Source organism: Myotis daubentonii, chromosome 15, assembly GCF_963259705.1.
Source record: "Myotis daubentonii chromosome 15, mMyoDau2.1, whole genome shotgun sequence".
NCBI lineage: Eukaryota > Metazoa > Chordata > Mammalia > Chiroptera > Vespertilionidae > Myotis > Myotis daubentonii.
In genome coordinates this window covers 21,225,995-21,243,644 of record NC_081854.1, presented here as the reverse complement: position 1 = coordinate 21,243,644, position 17,650 = coordinate 21,225,995, and the positions used below count along the sequence as shown (strand labels likewise).

The 17,650-nt window shown below is 50.6% G+C and overlaps 1 protein-coding gene across 3 annotated transcripts; it reads right to left on the bottom strand.

Moving 5' to 3' along the window:
- Positions 1-2,363: 2,363 nt before the first annotated feature.
- Positions 2,364-17,116, bottom strand: HNRNPL (heterogeneous nuclear ribonucleoprotein L). Of its 3 annotated transcripts, none has more exons than XM_059666642.1 (13): positions 17,005-17,116; positions 12,834-12,952; positions 11,977-12,214; positions 11,765-11,850; positions 10,271-10,367; positions 10,114-10,186; positions 6,810-6,881; positions 6,418-6,698; positions 5,052-5,173; positions 4,575-4,776; positions 3,466-3,523; positions 3,267-3,362; positions 2,364-2,719 (listed from the first exon to the last, which is right to left on the bottom strand). In XM_059666642.1, exons 3-13 carry the CDS (start codon positions 12,199-12,201, stop codon positions 2,661-2,663), a joined length of 1,371 nt encoding a protein of 456 aa, XP_059522625.1. In that variant the 5' UTR covers positions 12,202-12,214; positions 12,834-12,952; positions 17,005-17,116; the 3' UTR covers positions 2,364-2,660. The 3 variants fall into 3 exon arrangements, with proteins under 3 accessions (XP_059522625.1, XP_059522624.1, XP_059522623.1); XM_059666641.1 differs by lacking the exon at positions 17,005-17,116 and adding an exon at positions 14,725-15,016; XM_059666640.1 differs by lacking the exon at positions 17,005-17,116 and adding an exon at positions 14,725-15,019 and having other exon boundaries at positions 6,418-6,881.
- Between the last annotated feature and the right edge of the window lie 534 nt (positions 17,117-17,650).

The window sequence follows — 17,650 nt, the reverse complement described above, 5'->3', positions numbered from 1 at the left end:
GAGAAGAAATGTAAATCTGAGTTTCAAAACTTCACAGTAGAATTTGAAAGTAGGTCTTTTTCAAGAGCACATGCATGAACAAAGTGCTCTATCTTTTACCTGCTCCTCTACAGGTTGCCTTTTACATCATGAGCTTAAAGCAGGCTCCTGCCAGGTTGCCACGCCTTACCCCCCCATATACAAGTCCCCATTTACAACTGGGGAGTATCTATCACATTGCAATTGTATCTATAGATCCTTTAATCTAGCAATTCCACTGCTAGCAATATACTTCTACAATACCAAGGAAGTTGGCTAAGATATTTATATCAAGATATCCAGCATATCCAGTTTGCAGTAACAAAAAGTTGGAAATTATCTTTGGGACTAGGTAAATTCTAATGCAACAACACAAGATACCACACGGGTAAAAATAAGTTGCTTTGTATGTGATTATGAGACACAACACTGTACAGCACAAATAATCTTATTAAAAACAAGTAGTGATTGCCAGAGAAAAGGGAGGGCAGGGACTGGTGGTGGTGGTCAAAATGGGGGTAGAGGAGGAATGGGGACATCTGTGATAGTATCAATAAAAAAGTCTAGGTTCCTTACTAGGAGTAAAAAAACCCCAATGGCCCTGGCCAGTGGTTAGTGTTGGCCCACACATGGAAGGGTCATGGGTTTAATTTCTGGTCAAGAGCACACACATGAGTTGCAGGCTCCATCCTTGCTCAAGTTGGGGCAGGTGGTGGAGGCAATGTCTTTTTCACATTGATGTTTCTCTCTATATATACCCCTCCCTACCCTCCCTTCAACTCTTAAAAACCAATGGAAAAAAATATCCTCAATGAGGGAAAAAGGGGAACGTATGTAATACTTTCAACAATAAAGATTTATAAAAAAATAAAAACAACAAATGTTGCCCAGCCAGTGTGGCGTAGTGGTCAAGTGTTGACCTATGAAACAGGTCGTGATTCGATTCCTGGGTCAGGGCACATGCCTGGGTTTCAGGCTCAATCCCCACTAGGAGGGGGGCAGCCAATTGATGGTTCTCATTGATGTTTCAATCTCCCTCCCTCTCAAAATCATTAAACACACACACACACACACACACACACACACACACACACAAATGTCCAGATGGAACTCCAGAACATGCTCCTCCCACCCAGTTCCTTGTTTTGCATACCTTATTCTGCAGTTCAACTGCAGGGGTTATTGCCCAATGTGACAGAGAAAAAATATCACCAAAAATGATAAAGGGACTAGGGAGAATACTTTCACTTTTATCTTCCAGACGTTTATTTTCCAACCTTATAAAAAGGCAGGTGTTACCCTGGCCGGTGTGTCAGCCCAAGCACAGAAGGGTTGCAGGTTTGATCCCAGGCTTTGGTTGGGGGCATGTAGGAGGCAGCCAATCAATGTCTCTCACCTCACATCAATGTTTCTCTCTTCCCTTACCCTCCCCCCTCCCCTCTCTCTCTAAAAACACCAATGAAAAAAATATCGTCAGCTGAGGATTAACAAAAAAAGGGCAGGTGTTTATTCAATTTCCCTTTAAGTCCTGCCCTCTCCCCCAGCAACACCATATACTGGACGCCCCCATGTACGACACCCACCCACCCCTTTTCCAACCCAAAATTTAAAAAATCGGTATTTTAAACATTTTGCTGGTTTTGCTCTTAAGGCCTTCTTTTTTGGCATCTTAAGGAGTTGTAATTCCTGGTTTCTCCACTGACTGATCATACACTCAGTGGGAGGAGGCCCAAATTCTTTCTGCAGCTATATTTCCATGCTCTTTTGCATAACTGATTACATTCAGTTTGAATTTTGCAGAGTAAGACAATCGCTTACTGGTATTTATTTTTTAACATCTTTATGGGCTCAGAATGCTCTAGTCCCTGTTGCATCTACACACTCCACCTCCAATTATGGCACCAGTTGACCAGTAACAATAAGGCTGTGATTGGAGGAAGCCTGTTTGACAAAGTATGGGCAGTTACGCACCCACACGGCTCCCTCCTGCCCTCCTTGACTTATATGTATAATACACCCCTCAATTTTCAGTCTAATGATTTTAGGAGAAAAAAAAAGTCTTATACATGGGAAAATACTGTACTTTTTAAATGGTTCTCCTAACTAGAATGAGCTTGCTTAGGCAGGACACAGGAATTATGTGCCACCAGATCTTCCAGCCTTTTCTCAAGACTCCCTAATTGCTAGTATTTTTACTGGTCTACAGCCCTGGCTCACCCTGCTCCTCCCAGGGCTGGGCCTGCAGCTCCCCACAGCTTGCAGCTGTGTCCTGGCCTGCCTGCCCCTCTTCAGAAGACCAAGTGGGAGGGAAGCAGACACAACCCTGAGTCCCAGAAAGCACTGTGAATTTTCCAAACAATTTTATTGAAATGTGCCAAGAGTACATAGGCAGCACGAATGTATGAACGGGGAAAAAAATCACATGTACAATAATTTCTTAAAAGTGAAGGTTAATCTTGGGAGATATCAATTCCCTTCCCCTCCCCTTCCATCGTTTCCATTATGGTTAAGCCTCTAACCTAGCATTTTTTAAAAAAAGAGATAAAAGGAATATAGGAACTTTTGTGGAAAAAAATAAAACAAAAACAAAAAAACGAAAGAAATTATTTCCTGCTCAGATAGGACTCTTCCTCGGCACCTAATTACGAGGCGTGCTGAGCAGTGGAGAAACACAATTTCAGGGTATAAGGGTACGGACCATCTGCAAAGAAGAAAAGAGGGTCTGGCTGAGTCCATCTCTGGAGGCGCCCCCCGCCCCCCCTTCAAGCCTCCCCCCACCCCACAATTCTCCTCATTTAAACACATCTTTTTCTGCAGTTCAATTGTGGGGCCTAATGGTCACTGCCCAATGTGAGGCTTAAAAACAAGCCCAAAACACAAGGCATTTCTCCTTCCCTTCCTTCACTACCATGGAGAATCCCAATCCTGTTCCTAGCTCTGTTGCTGCTCAGAGCAATAGGCCTGCCCCCAGGAACTGGATGGGCAAATTTTACCTGCTGGCTAATATAGCCCCTTTCCTGGATACTAGCTTAGCCAGCCTCTGTGACTGACATGGCTGGGCATTACTGATATGACTCTCCTATAGGGAACACCAGGCTGCTCTCTTGGAGATCAGGTCCCGCTCATCTGTCAGTGACAATGTGGAAATTTCTGGGGCTCTATCGTGATAGCAGGAAGGACAGCGCTGACCTGAAGCCAGCCAACCCATTAGGCCATAAGGGGGATGACTGCAGAATACAGATACTCACTTGGGTTTTTCATCTGGTAATGGTTCAGGAAGCCCAAAGTCTCCAGGGCATCACTCTTGGATTCCCATTCCAGCAGCCCGGAGGAGCTGCGTTCACCTGATCAGAAAGCAAAGGTTTTAGGCTAACAACCCAAGCACAAACTAGGGAGCTACTCATCTACAACCAAGGAATGAGGGAGAAGACAAGGCAGTTTACTCACTTTTGCCTGAGAATACTTTCACAGAAGATGGCCGCTTCACTCCCAGCTCATCACAAATCTGCAAGACAAAGAATAGAAGCAGATGCCCTAGCTGGTTTGGCTCAGTGGTAGAGCATTGGTGAGGACTGAAGGGTCCCAGGTCCAATTCCAGTCAAAGGCACATGCCCAGGTTGTGGGCTCGATCCCCAGTAGGGACCATGCAGGAGCAGCCGACCAGTGATTCTCTCTCATCATTGATCTCCCTCGCTCCCCCCCTCCCTTCCTCTCTGTAATCAATAAAAATATATATAGGAAAACAAAAATAGAAAATAGATGCAGAAACACAAGCAATGCCACATGGCAGAATTAAGCGGACCCTGCCCTGCATGACCCAGTGCTTGAGATTTTTCTGGAGACAAGTTTCTAAGCTTTCATCACACACTCTATTGCAGCCGTGGGCAAACTACGGCCCACGGGCCCGTTTGAAATGAATAAAACTAAAAAAAAAAAAAAAAAAAAGACCGTACCCTTTTATGTAATGATGTTTACTTTGATTTTATATTAGTTCACACAAACACTCCATCCATACTTTTGTTCCGGCCCTCCGGTCCAGTTTAAGAACCCATTGTGGTCCTCGAGTCAAAAAGTTTGCCCACCCCTGATCTATGGTGTCCCGTGATTCCCCCGCCCCCAAATTCTCATCTTCAGCTGCTATTTGAGGGAGTTGGCACTAGGTAAATATTTGATGAACTGAATACAAGGACCAAAGTCCAATTTTGCCCATCAGCCTTCCTGCCCTAGTTCCCTCTGACCTCGCCCTTAGCAGGACCCTCCCTTCAGATGTTATCTAGGCACCTGAGGGCCTGCCTGACAAAGGGGATGTTTTGAGATTGGACTCAGATCACAACTCCAACACACACAGATACTTTCCCAGCAAAGGTATAGCTGTCCTAGCTTGCCAAAAATGTTAAGAGCCTGGCAAACTTCTCTGTTGCTAGATGTTTGGTGCTTTTCCCCAGCACTCAACCCTCATCCTGGCAGAGTAGGAAAACAGTAGGTATTTGTTGAAAGACTAAAATGAATGGCCCAGTCAGATGGCTGTAGTGAGGGACGAACTCCATGGCACCCACCTCAAAGAAGTTCTCCTCTGTCACCTCCAGAGGGGCATTGAAGAAGTGGAGCACATTGCTAGGGTGCTGGATGCGGTTCTTGGCTGCCTGCTCCGGAGTGGAGAACCGATTGTTCCTTGATTCACTGAAGTCTTTGTAACTGGAGGACCCGTCTTCCAGCCCATATGACTGACCAGGCATGATGGCAGGTTGCTTAGAGACACTAGGGGGAAAGGGGAGCTCTTTGTCAAACCTAATGTCCCCCAAGCCCTCCACTGTGGCCTTGTTCCTGTCTGAGCAAGTGCTGTGTGCCTCAGGGGGCACTGTGCCACTGCTTCAGAGAAGCATCTGGAAACACACCTCACTCCTGCCTGAATAAGCACCTTTGTCTCACTGTGCTCCACTGCTGGGCCCTGTGCAGTGGATGCCCCATTTTCCTTCCCTTTTCTCCCCCGGCCCTGGCCAAAGCATTCTATCCCAAGGAATTTGGGCACCTACCAGACTTTCAGCTTCTGTCCAAACATGAAGTTGTTGTTGAGGTGAGTAATGGCTCGGTCCACAGCATAGCCATCAGCCATCTCCACCATGGCAGCCCCCGGCTTACTTTTCATGAATTTCACCTTGGGGAGAGCAGCCATGGTCATCACCACTGCCCAGCAGTCCGGGACCTCTCTCCTGCCCCTTCCAAGTTAGTTAGAAGTAACTCTTGCTTCCACATCCTAACTTACAAATGGGAATCAAGAGAAACCGAAAAGCATGCGTGGCCCACGACAAGTGCTCAGCCCAAGGCAGGCAGCAAAGCCTAGATAGGGTAGGACATGACCCATAAGTGGATCACTTAATGAAACAACAGAAAACAGGAGGCATAGTAAAAAACCAAAGCAGCTATTCTCATAAATGTTTGTCTGTTAAATAGACACATTTATCTAGATAGTGGGTCCTGATGTAGAATATTTGTGTGTTATAGTAAAAAAAAAAACACTGAAAAACAGTAGTGTCAGCTCTGAAGCCAGGCTCTCTAGCTCGAGTCCTGCTTCCACAAAAAGGTCTCTTAACCTAGGCACGTTATTCAAGTCCCTTCTCTTCATTTCCCACACTGACCTCATTAAAGATGCTTGTGAAGTTAAACAAGTTACAACATGTAAAGAAAGCACTTTTAAAAGTGCCTGGTATAGGAAAAATTTAACACGTATGAACTGCTACTGTTTTTAATGGGCCAAGAGAGGCTATAACTAAAAAAGCTTCAGATGGGTTCGACAGAAGCAATAAACCATCTGATCTGGGACAGTCACCTATCAGTCTCAGTTAACTATCCCACAGGCAGAAGACCCAGTGTTGGCAGATTATCTGGAGAGAACCCTCACAATGGGTAAACCTGGCCAGGCAGCTCAGCTGGTTAGAGCATCATCCTGATACACTCAGATTGCAGGTTTGATCTCCAGGCAGGGCACATATAAGAATCAACCAATGAATGCATAAATAAGTGGAACAAATTGATGTGTCTCCCCCCCACCCCAAACCAGTAAATTTTAAAAAGTTTTAAAAAAAGCCACAATGGATAAATTTCACATATCATAATATTCAAGTAATGTTAAGTATTAGCACTTTTGTGTGTTACTCCCAGTCTTATTAACACTGAAATTTCAAAAACAGACAAAATACCCATACACAGTGAGGACTGAACAAACCCGGTTGTAGCAGGTCACCCAATTAAGCAAGTTACCCTCTCTGAGTCAGCTTGCTCTTACCCAAGCGAGCTCTGGCTCTTTCTCCCTCTTCACTGACTGGGCAAACCATGAGGTTCAGTGCCTCCCTGGGACCTGCCAAGTCTACAAGGAACGCAGTAGACTTTGCAGAAACTCACCTTCTCCACATTGCCGTACAAGCAGAAGACATTGAAGACTCGGTCACAGTTCATCTTAGACTGATCCAAGCCATAGACCATGAGCACAGGGCTTTCGGCGTGAGGGCCGTACTCGGGTGGTGGGGGAGGGGGTGGGGGGTGCCCATATTGGGGACCGTAGCGACTTGGGCCCCGGCGGTGACCCCCCACTGGTGGGCCCATCCTTCTACCTTCGTAGTGAGGTGGGGGGGGACCGTAGCCCTCATCATGGTAATGGCTGTGGTACCCACCGTGGGGCCCTCCTGGGGGGTGGGAAGGAAAGAGAGGGAGGGCGGGTGAGAATTTGCGTGGCGGGCGTCGGGCAGGGGCACATGAGCCACGGGAGTCCACGGAGGGGAACCCCCTGCCCTCACCATATTCTGCGGGGTGATCTCCCAGGAGAGGGGGCTGCCTCTGGCGTTTGTTAGGGTTGCTGCCAGGGTCACCTGTGGACAGAGAAATCAGTTAGAGCCTACTTCAATAAGAGGGGTGGCTCTTTCCCTTCTAACTAAAGGCTAAGCTCCAAGTCCCTTAGCTCCTACAAGCCTGGCTGCAAACCCTCCGTATCTCACAAGGGCTGCTGGAGCCTCCCTCCTTTGGCCTGGTTGAGGGTGGGCATGAAGCCCAAGGCTGGAACCCACTTTGCCTCCTTAGCCCATACCAACTAGGCTTTCCTTTCTCTTTGAAGGATGAGGTGAGGTTCTGGGCACTCTGGCATCTGCTCTGGTCCTGGTGGGAAAAAGACCAGTTCTTGGGTCCTCTGGGGAACTTGCAGTTACTATGGAAGCTAATAGGTCATGAGGCCAAGAAAAGCTTTCTAAAATAACTCCCAATGAAGGGAGAGGTTAAGAGCAGGAAAATAACCCAGGAAGGGCAGAAAGAAGATACCAACCCTAAAACCCCATGATTCTAGGAGCTCTAGACCCCTCTCTCTAGGCCCCTTCTTTCTCAATGCCAGTCTGTCACCCTCCCACCTAGTCACGTACAACCAGAGGAGGGACTGGAGGAAAGGACAAGCAAGTCAGAATCAGTTCATGAGCAATCGTGTACAAGGCATCAACATTCTCAGACCCAGACAATGGCGCAGACCCATCCCCGACTCCAGATGTAGTTCATTAATTGCTACCATTAATTTAGTGCTTGAGTGGCAGACACTGTGCTAAGCACTTTACAGATATCACAACTTCTTAAATTCCTCACAACAACCCTATGAGGTAGGTTCTATTTGAATCCCATTTTACAGGTAAGGATTAACTTTGAACTGAGCAGTTAAGACATTTTGGCCCAAGGTCACAAAGCAAGTTAGTGGCTGAGCCGGGATTTGAACCCAGATCTGGCTGACTCCAAAACCCAAGGCTCAAGACCACTGCCCTTTCCTGCCACCCGGCCTTCATTTTGTTTTCAACAATCAGTCATTACAAAGATGGAATAAGACTACTTACAGCAGAAGTACAGAGTACAATGTCCATTTGTCACAAAAAACAAATCTGTTTTTTCTCTTACCATTGGACGCTTCAACAGTGAGTTAGCACAGTTCTGAAAGATGGCGTCCCATCAAACATACACTGCGACCCTGCATCACATGGTTTTACAGTCATAAATACAAGTTACAGTATACATCCGCTACAACTTTTTAAAGAATTGTTTTAACAGTCAATGTTTTGATTAAATCAAAAGTGGCTCACAGATGTTCTGTCCTCAGAAGATATCAGAAAAGTGGAAAATAAAGGTGTATGAAGTGGGTAGTGTCCCTCCATGTTGTCACCTCCTCACATTGTGTGCTGCAGTGCGGTGCTTCTGGCTGTGTAGCGCTCCATGTGCGTGTCTCCTGGTTATGAAGTGTGCCAGTGGCCCCACTATGCCCGAACTTTTGGCCTTGGGAGCGCGCCCGATTACCCGCCAGCAGGTAACTGTGTACCTGTGAGCTGTTTGGCTGTCTGTTTTGCTTTTTTTAATTTTTTTGTTGTTGTGGTTAAATTTTTTTTTTTTTTTGGTTTCTGATCTCCAGTTGGTGCAGATTATGTTGGCAGCTGTTGACTGCAGAAAAAAAAAATCGGAACAAAAAAAGAAGGCCCTCCCCAAACCAAAGGACTTAAAAAAACAAAAAACCCATATGGCGAGGAATGGAGAGAGGATCCTATTGTCTTGGAGGCCCATGGAATCTACTTCAGTCTGTGAAACGTTCTCCGAAAAGAGCGCCGTTGGCTGGCTGAGAGCTCTGTTCTCTGTGTTTCCTACTTCTGTGTACATTCTCGGGTTCAAGTTTGCTTGGATTTTGGCCTTTTTTTAATGTTTAATAGAAAAGCAATGTCTGCTGCCATGTTGCGTCTCTTTCTCTGTCTCTGTCTGCCTCTGTGCTTGTAGTTGTTCCTTGGAGCGCGGTGTGGTGTTCTTGATGTAGTGAGCTCAAGTCTGCGGCTGTTTCTGGGGACGTGGTGGAGGCTGCATGTTGTTTTCTCCAGGAAGAGCTAGTGGTTTCTACCCTGTGTGTTGGTGAGCAATGTGCAGAGGCAGAGCCGCTGAAGTATGGTTCCCGAGGGGATGGCGAAGCACCGCCCTCACTCCAGGTTACCTCATCAGCTCTCGTTTTTGACCCCCAGCCTTGGGACAGCCAAAACTGAGAGGCATCAAAACCAATGCACAGCCAGCCCCTGCCACTAGCCCCTGCCGGTCTGCACATCTTCTACTTATGTTCCTTGGAGAAGAAATGGTTGGTTGCCATGTTTCTGTTAGCAGTCATGTAATGCCATTGCCTGCTCTGGTACATTCACTTGGTCACCAATTTGTCTCTGACCTCTGGAGGGAGCAGCCAGGCCCACAGCACCCATTGTGAAGGTCCTGGGGAAGAGTCTAGCCCACGCCACCCACTGCTTCCCAGCTTCAATGATGAGCAAGACAGGCCTGGCTAGAAATGGGGGCGCCTGGCCTCCCAGGGCCTGTGAGATGTCAGCAACCAGCCTCCTCCCTCAGCCCATGGCCTAGTCCAATATATCAGACCAAGACAGACACAGAGATGGACGGTCTTGTTGAGGCGGTGCTGCTGCTTTTCAAAGGCAATCCTCCATCTCTCCCTCCTATCCAAGGCAAACCATTCTTGACAGATTCTAGGAAGGGGATGTCCATTTGGGCACCCTGCAGAGAAGTTGAGTCCCCTCTACAAGTAAGGTAAGGCATGCCCACTCTGCTTCAATCCAGGGCCTCACCTCTATAAGGTCAACTTGCTCAAAGGCTCTGCTGCAAGGGCCCAGGAGCCTTCATCACCTCCCCAATCTGCCATCCCCTCCCCCTCCACGCCAAGAAGACCCTCTCAATAGCGGAGAGCAAGGACCATTCCTGACCCAGTGAGAATCAAGTCAGTGACCCTAAGTAAGCTTCTAGAAGGGAAGCAGCAGAATCCACTTGGGAGATGCTTCTGGTTTCTAAAGCCATCGCCATGCCCAGTGAGGCCCCGTTCCCCACCCAATCCAAGCCTCTACCTGATTCTGCACCCTCAGCTCCAAAGGGCCCCAAGTAGCAGCTAGAATTCAGAGAGCCCTCATTCACGCTCTCCCACTAAAGCCCTCCCGTGTTCACAGGGAGCCCAATGGCATTACATAACCCTGAACGCAGGTCTATGAAGTGCACTAGTCAAATGAAGGCAAGGGGGTGTGTTTAGAACAAAGTGGCCACCAGGATTACCTTGTCCACTGAGGTTGGGGTTTGTATAGTCCCAAGTATCTTGATCATTCTTGAACACGTTCAAGCGTGTAGGCTGTAGGGACAAGAAAAGGCTTAGTATCAGCCAGGCCCCAGCTCACCTGGAAGCTGACAAGCAGCAGTCACTTCCTAGACTTACCTTCGCATATTCGATCTTCAGAGTGCAACAGCCAGAGTATATATCAGCCCCATTGAGTGAGGCCTTGGCCCGCTGGGCACTCTGCACAGAATCAAATGTAAGTTAAGTTAAGGAAAGCCCCATCACAGTTCTTTGGAGGGCTTCAAGCTGTCCCAGAGATGGAGGGGACAAGGTAGCAGCCAGATTGCATGGGTGTTCTAGGGTCTGTTCACGGCCACAGCCACTTGAATGTAGATGGGCTGGCATGCTACCCTGAGTGAAGAGTCACTGGCGAGAGTTTCTTCACGATCTGCATTCCCACCTGACCAGCCCAGAGATGGCAACAACCTCCTGTCACTCCAGGCCAAGCTACCTTCTCCTTGAGCACAAATTCTCCCTTGTGCTTTGACTAAGCCTAAACAATCTCTGAAAAATACCAACCAGATTATGTTCCTGCTCTGAAAGTCCATCGTGGCTTCCTACTGCATCCTGACCCAAGCTTCACCACTACTGAAAATTCCCTAACTTCTAATGCCCATAGAGAACCCCTCCCCTAGGTCTGCTACTCTTCAGTTGTCGGGTCATTTGCTTTCTCCAACACTAAGCTTCTGACCAGCTGAGGATTTCTTTTTAATCCTCACTGAAGGATGTGTTTTAACATTTATTAAATTAATTGGGGCCCTAACCGGTTTGGCTCAGTGGCTAGAGCGTCGGCCTGCGGACTGAAGGGTCCCAGGTTCGATTCTGGTCAAGGGCATGTACCTTCGTTGTGGGCAAATCCCCAGTAGGTGTGCAGGAGCCAGCAGATCGATGTTTCTCTCGCATCTATGTTTCTAACTCTCTATCCCTCTCCCTTCCTCTGTAAAAAATCAATAAAATATATTTTTCAAAAAATTAATTAGGGTGACATTGGTCAACATGATCAGATTTCAGGTATGGGTTTCATGGGCCCACCACTCAAAGTCAAATCTTCTCCTGTCACCTTACATTAGGGTCCCTTTCTTCCTCCCTCTTGAATGTTGTTTTTTTTTTAATTTTTTTTTTTGGGGGGGGGGAGGAGATTGGAGGGTAAGAGGGCAGAGGAACATCAATGTGAGAAGCATCGTTTAGCTGCTTTCCATTTGTGCCCCCACGGGGGATGGAACTCACAACCTAGGCAGGTGCCCTGACTGGGAATTGAACCAGCAACAACACTCCAACCCACTGAGCCATCAGGCTAGGGCTCACCTGAGGATCTTTGATAAAGCCAGTACTTCCACCTTGCTCCTACTTCTCCATGAAAATAAAATACCACCACCTCAGAGAACTTTCCACATCCTCTTGTATCTCACAGCACTTTACATTCTGCACTTTTATACATCTGATTATTTATTGACAGCCCCTCCCATCAGACTGTAGGCTTTATGAAAACATCTGACACATGGTAGGCATTCGGTAGATACACACTAAAGGATGGCACCCTGCCCAGCTCTAAGCCCTCAACCCAAGAAACACCTGTTCCCTAGCAAAGGATATTCCACCATGGCTTGGACTCCATTCTTCCGGAAAATGACAATTCTCTGGACAGGGCCACAAGGGTTACAAATAGTGTAAAGAACATCCTGTAAAAGAAAAGATGAGCAAAATGAAGGGCACTGGCAGGTCAGTCTGGCTTGGGGACAGAGAGAAAAGGAAGAAGGGAGACCTCACGGAAAAGCATAAAGGAATGAATGTCCACTGGCACGCACCGTGGTAATGGAATAGATGGGGTTCAGAATGGTAAAGAGAAGCACACTGTTGACGCTTCGGGAATCATCAGAGTCTCCTGGGCGGGAGATCTTCTGGCTGGTGGAGTAATTTACAAAGGCTGGGTGACCAGCAATGTAGATTTGGTTGTCGGCCGCATAGTTCACAGCGTTGCAAGCCCCCAACACATCTTCAAACTCCACCAACGCTTGTCTTTTTTTAGGCATTACCACCACATAGCTGACAAGAGAAAACACAGATTTCAAATTCTCAGGATGAGACAAGAACAAGAGAATGACGTTCAAACTCCTGTGAACTGACTCCTCCCTGGCCTCCAAACTCCTATGCACCCTGTCATGGTTTCCTGACTGTAACATCTCTTATCCTAAGTGGCAGAACACACACAAGAGGTGTAGCTTTGGCATTACCTCCTCTGGGAAGCTTTCCTTCCTGACCCCTCCTCACCTGACTCAGTCAAATATCTCCCAACGACTCCTGAGCTTCCCCATCATAGTGCTGATCACTGTGTGGGCAACTATCTAAGAGGAGTCCAGGACAGTTTTGCTCAATGCTCTATTCCCACATTTACTGAGCATGTACCACATACTCAATAATAAATACCTGCTGAATAAGAAAATGCTAATTAGAAGCTACAAAGTAGAGAAAGAAAAAGAGCATGGAACTTGCCATAACCTGACCCAAAGCACAAGGGCCAACCTCAAGAGCAGAGGATCCTCAGGACCTAGCCAAGGAACCCTGGACCAAACTGGCCAAGTCACTTCCAACCAGGAATCAGTGATACATAGGACACCAAAAAGTTGACTTCTCGGTACACTCAACCCTGGCCTGAGTGGAATACCTGATGGGTCCAAACTCCTGCAAGGCCTCCACAAGGTCAGCTTCCACCACACCGTCAATCAGGCCCCTGATGTGGACAACTGGGGAGGCAGGGGTTTTGTGTGGGTCATCGTAGTTCTCCTGAGAAAAGAAGCAAAAGCAAGACTTTATTTCCTGCTGTACAAGACAATGGCTCACTAGCTTCTGCACTGTTGAGGATTCAGTCAAATAAGACAGCGGAGTGTCGCCCAGGAAAAACACACAGGTCAGACAACAAGGGACAGCAATTTAAACCATCACCCCAAAAGGATTCTGGGCCAGCAGAGCCAAGGCCCTCAGTGCATGGCTGCCTCTTGCTGTACTTCTGAGGAAAGCAGAATGAAGGACCAAGCAGATCGCTTATCTTACACATTCCTTCCAGAACCTGTCTCTTCCCAATGGTCAAAAAAAAATGGGGGAAAGGAGTAGCTTGAAAGTGGACACCACCGGCAGGAAAGGCTCACACAATTCTCTGCTGCAGTCTGGATCAGGCAATCTCTGCATCTGCCCAACTTCTTTGCCTTGTCCCCACTAGAGTAAGCTGCAACCGTCGTCCAGCCAAGCATCATTGTTCCCACCTTGACCCCCAGGTCTAGTCAGGATCAAAGAGCATGTGCCTCAGAAGCTGTGGCAGCCAGGCCAGCCTTGACTACATTTAGCTTTAATCACTTTCCAACCAAAATCTGCATTGGGAAACACGACCTACGCCAGACTATAGAAAAGAGTAATGTCTTTGAGAAAGAAGAGAAATTTCCACAGACAGAAGCTTTTGAGAACCAGGCAGAACTGGATTCTATTTCAGGAATGAACCAAACAGGAGGCACACACATGCCTGATGGTTACCAGGTTCAGCGGTTTGGATTTCCAGTCCTAAATTCTACATTCAGTCCCTTCCCTCACTGGTTATATGAATTTACCTCATCTATGCAAGTCAAAAATAGTAAAAGCATCCCCTATCTCATAAAGAAGTGTTGAAAATTCAATTGAGATACCTTTAAAATGGGTGGAACAAGGTCTGGCACAGATTAAAATGCTAATAAATCATAGTACAGATGGCAGCTGAGTCCTGAGAAAACCTGCAAATGGCTGACTGGGAGAGGACTTCATGAACTTGGAGGGAGGAGGGAATGGGCTCTAAGCCAGAACAACTGGTGGTCTATTCAGAGGCGACTAAAGAGGCTGAATCCTTTCCAAAATGCCCAACTGCAGCTAACATTTTGGTTCATCAACCCCTCTGAGCATCGTTAATCCCTGTAAATTATTAGCAAACTCGTGATGGCTCCAAAACTTGGCTCAACTCCCGAACGGCGAAAAAGACCTTTTACAAGGCCTTTCTTCCGGTTTTCAGCGCCCACAAAATAGGGGACATAATCTGTTCTGGGGGAATTGTCCTCAAATGGACTTCCGCTTCGAGACAAACCACGGACCTATAAAGACTAAACAGTGACCGGACATAATTCCTCTCCGGCGCGGACAAGGCCACCGCCCACCCGTTCCCGCTCACGCAGTGGCCCCCCCACCTCCAACAGCCCACGAGGCCAATGCGGGAGAAGTGCGCCTGCGCATTGGGCCAGGAAAGAAAATGAGGAAAAAGGCGTCCCGGCCGCGTGCCCGCTCCAACCCACACCAGCCCGCGGCGCCTGCGCACTGCACCGCCCGCAGCGCAAGCTCCCCACTCTAAATAGCGCCCACACGCAAGCGCCTGTCCTCGCGCAAACCCCGCCGTTTGCCCAACGCCTGCTCCTCCCCCACTCCGTCAACGGCGCGAGGGCAGGGGCGCGTGCGCAGAAGCCCCCCTTCCCAAGAAATACCCTCAAAGTGGGAAATTTTCCCTCCCTCCCAGGCCACCACCGAGATTAGAGCCTTGGTCTCACCCCGCCGCCGCCGCCCGCCGCCCCGGCTCCTCCACCACCGCCGCCACCGCCTCCGTGCTGGTCGCCGGCGTTGTCAGTCTTGAGCCGCTTCGGGGCCCGGCCGCCCTCACTGCCGCCGCCGTAATAGCGGCCTCCGCCGCCTCCGCCGCCCGCCGCCGCCATCTTCACCATCGCTCCCGGTCGCCTCCGCTGCTCCTCCGGCTGCTGCCTCTGCTCCAGCCGCCGACGCCGCTTCTCCGCCCGGGGCAGCAGCCTCCGCGACATGGCGGCGCAGAACCCGCCTCCCCCCGCCTCTCATTGGGGGAGGGACACGCCCGTCACCCGCCGCCCCCACCCGATAGGGGGAGCCACTGTTCCCGCTGCGGGGGGAGAAAGCCTCCGCATACCTTGAGCCCCTATTGGACAAAGCCTACTCCTTTCTGCAGGAGGGCCCGCCCTCATTTGTTTGGGACACTCGTTATAGGCGAGCGCTTTATGCCAGTCTTTTCACTGACCGGCTGCTCCAATTTGATAGGTCAGAGTTCTGGCGCCGCTTCCCCACGCTCCTGAAAAACCCCACCTCCTTCCCACTTTCATTGGCCTTTTGCTAATCCATCAAACCGGAAGCCCTTAGTCTTCCAGTCACAATGACTACCTTCCCGCGCCACTTGGCAAAGACAAGGAAGTCCCTCCCTTTTGCCTCTCCAGTGGTTACTGCAGATGCCCATCTCTGTGTCTCCCTCACTAGGCGGTAGGACCATTGGTGGTATCCCATTGGGTGAAAAAAGAGAGCCCACCCGGTAGACGCTCTTGGGCCCAGTCCGGGAGTCCGGGAAATGATCAGAGATGCGAACGCATGCGCGAATACGCTTTTCGGGCGCCTCCGGAGGCGAGGCGACCTCGAGAGGAGCGAAGGCCTGGAGTACCCCGTGTTGAGTGACTGCTGCGTGCCACGCCGGAAGGCCAGACCTGGCCGAGGGGAAACTGCCAGTGCAGTTCTGTCCCCGTCACTATTCCTATTCCTCTCCGCCTTAAACCTTCACAATGCCGGATTTTTTTTTTTTTTTAACTCAAATGTGTCCCTTTCTGGCAGTATGAAACCTTTCGGACCCTGTCCAGTTGGCTGGCGTCGTTTCACCACTCCACCTCTAAATTCAACCACAGGGACTCCTTCCAGTTGGGAGGCACCGGCCGTGCACCTCTGGCTCTGCAGGAGCAGTCCCGGCCACCGGAACATACCCTCCTGGTAGACTAGGGAATAAGCCCTGTCCGTGCGGTCCGTTCCCTGAAAAGCTTTCCTCGCCCCCACCGGTCCAGAACCCGGGCGCATCCCTCATGATGACCTTGGTCACCGGCGAATGTGCTCACGGGACTGCCAGGCCTCTCTAGGGCCTCATGGTCAGGTGACTGTCTCTTCCATGGGCACGGAGGTCGTCTAGGGGCGAGGCCGCGGTGGTCCCTGCCTCAGCCTCAGAGGGGCTGGCCAGCCTGCCAGGCGGCCCGGTGCAGCCCCGGCACAGGGCTAGCGCCCTGCAAACGGGAGCCATACGGTATGCGAGGCCTTCCTCCGGAAAGCCGAGTCCAGGCCCCACGACGCGGGGGGCCCGCGGCTGACACAGGCCTCTAATGTTGGGGGGATGCCAGCGAGGGGCTTAGAAAACGATCGAGGCAGGGAAATGCGGGGGTCGCCACCAAATACTCTCCGGGACCTTTCCGCCCACGTGAAAGGGGGTGTCCCGGAACAGGTGTCCTCGTGGAAACTAAGTTTGAAACGGGGTCATTGGCACTGAGAGCGTGGGGCAGGCCTGGCGGGCTGCCGCTTTGGGGAGGTAAAGCTGGGGTGCGCCGTTGGGGATCTAAACCAGCTCCTAGTCACACCGAGAAGATCCAAAAAGGCCCCCAGAGCCGAGGCGAGGGGCGGCGCCGCGTCTTCCACACGTGACCCCGGTGGAGGCGGGGCGGGCCCCACAGCAGGCGGGGTCGCGAGGTCCGGACGTCAGAGGAGAGCGGTGGGGGGAGGGGAGCGCCCCACCCCGCCCGCCCCGCCCCCGCGCCCAGCCCGGACGCCCCTCGCGCCGGCGCGGGCGGACGGGACGCGTCGGCACCGTCCTCTGCGCGGCCGTTCCCAGCCGCTCGCCGGCCCGCGCGTCCACGGCAGGCGGCCGGGAGGCCGCGGCGATTGCGTCCCGTGCCCCGACCTCCGCCCCACCCCCTTGCGTTCCGGCGGCGGCTCCTGGCGGCGGGTGGCACCTCCCAGCCGTCCCCCCGCACCCCTCCGGGACCCTCGCCCCTCGCCCCTACCAGCTCGGCGGCGAGCCCGGCCGGCCGTCCGGAATCGGAAAGCGCAGACGCTGGGAAGTTTTGGGAGAGGGAGGGACGGGCCTTAAAGGGACCACGACCTCTTTTCAGCCTGGGGGGAAAATGGGCGCGGGGGGGCTGGATGGGGCCAGGCCGACAGTTGCTCCGCGGTTGAAGGAAGAAAACGCACGAGCAGTCTGTAGGGCCGCTCCGTTCGGGTTCCGGGTCCCTTTTCCCCCAATACTCCCCAAGTCCTTCACTCCTTCCCCTCACAGAAAGTCGCGCAGTTGTTTGGAAAGCGTGCCTTAGTCCTCCTAGTTAGCCAAGGGTTGTGTTAGTTGAGGTAAGTGTTGGGGTGCATATTGTACAAATGGCGAAATGGGCTCAAGGGACAGAAGCGACTGGCCCAGAATCCCACAGCTGCAAGTGGCATAGCGGGGCTTGTCTGATGCCCAAGATGCATAACCACTGCGCTGCAGTGCCCGCTCCGGCTGTGGGGGGCGTTGCAATAGGCAGTGGAGGCTAAGGGCCCGCACTTTCTAGCCTTGAGAAAGTGGTTTCGCCTTGGGGCCTGTTTCCTCGTCCAGTAGAAGGAAGGTAACAGCCCCGCCTCATTTAGTGTTCTCGAGGAGTGCCGAGAAGTCGGAAT

Excerpts from the sequence above, each read along its gene's own strand:
- HNRNPL (XM_059666640.1), bottom strand. The coding sequence starts at position 14,988 with ATGTCGCGGAGGCTGCTGCCCCGGGCGGAGAAGCGGCGTCGGCGGCTG. Across the intron at positions 12,215-12,833 it reads CAGGAGTTTGGACCCATCAG|CTATGTGGTGGTAATGCCTA; the intron begins GTATTCCACTCA and ends TTCTCTTGTCAG. Across the intron at positions 3,363-3,465 it reads GAAAGTATTCTCAGGCAAAA|GTGAACGCAGCTCCTCCGGG; the intron begins GTGAGTAAACTG and ends CTTTCTGATCAG.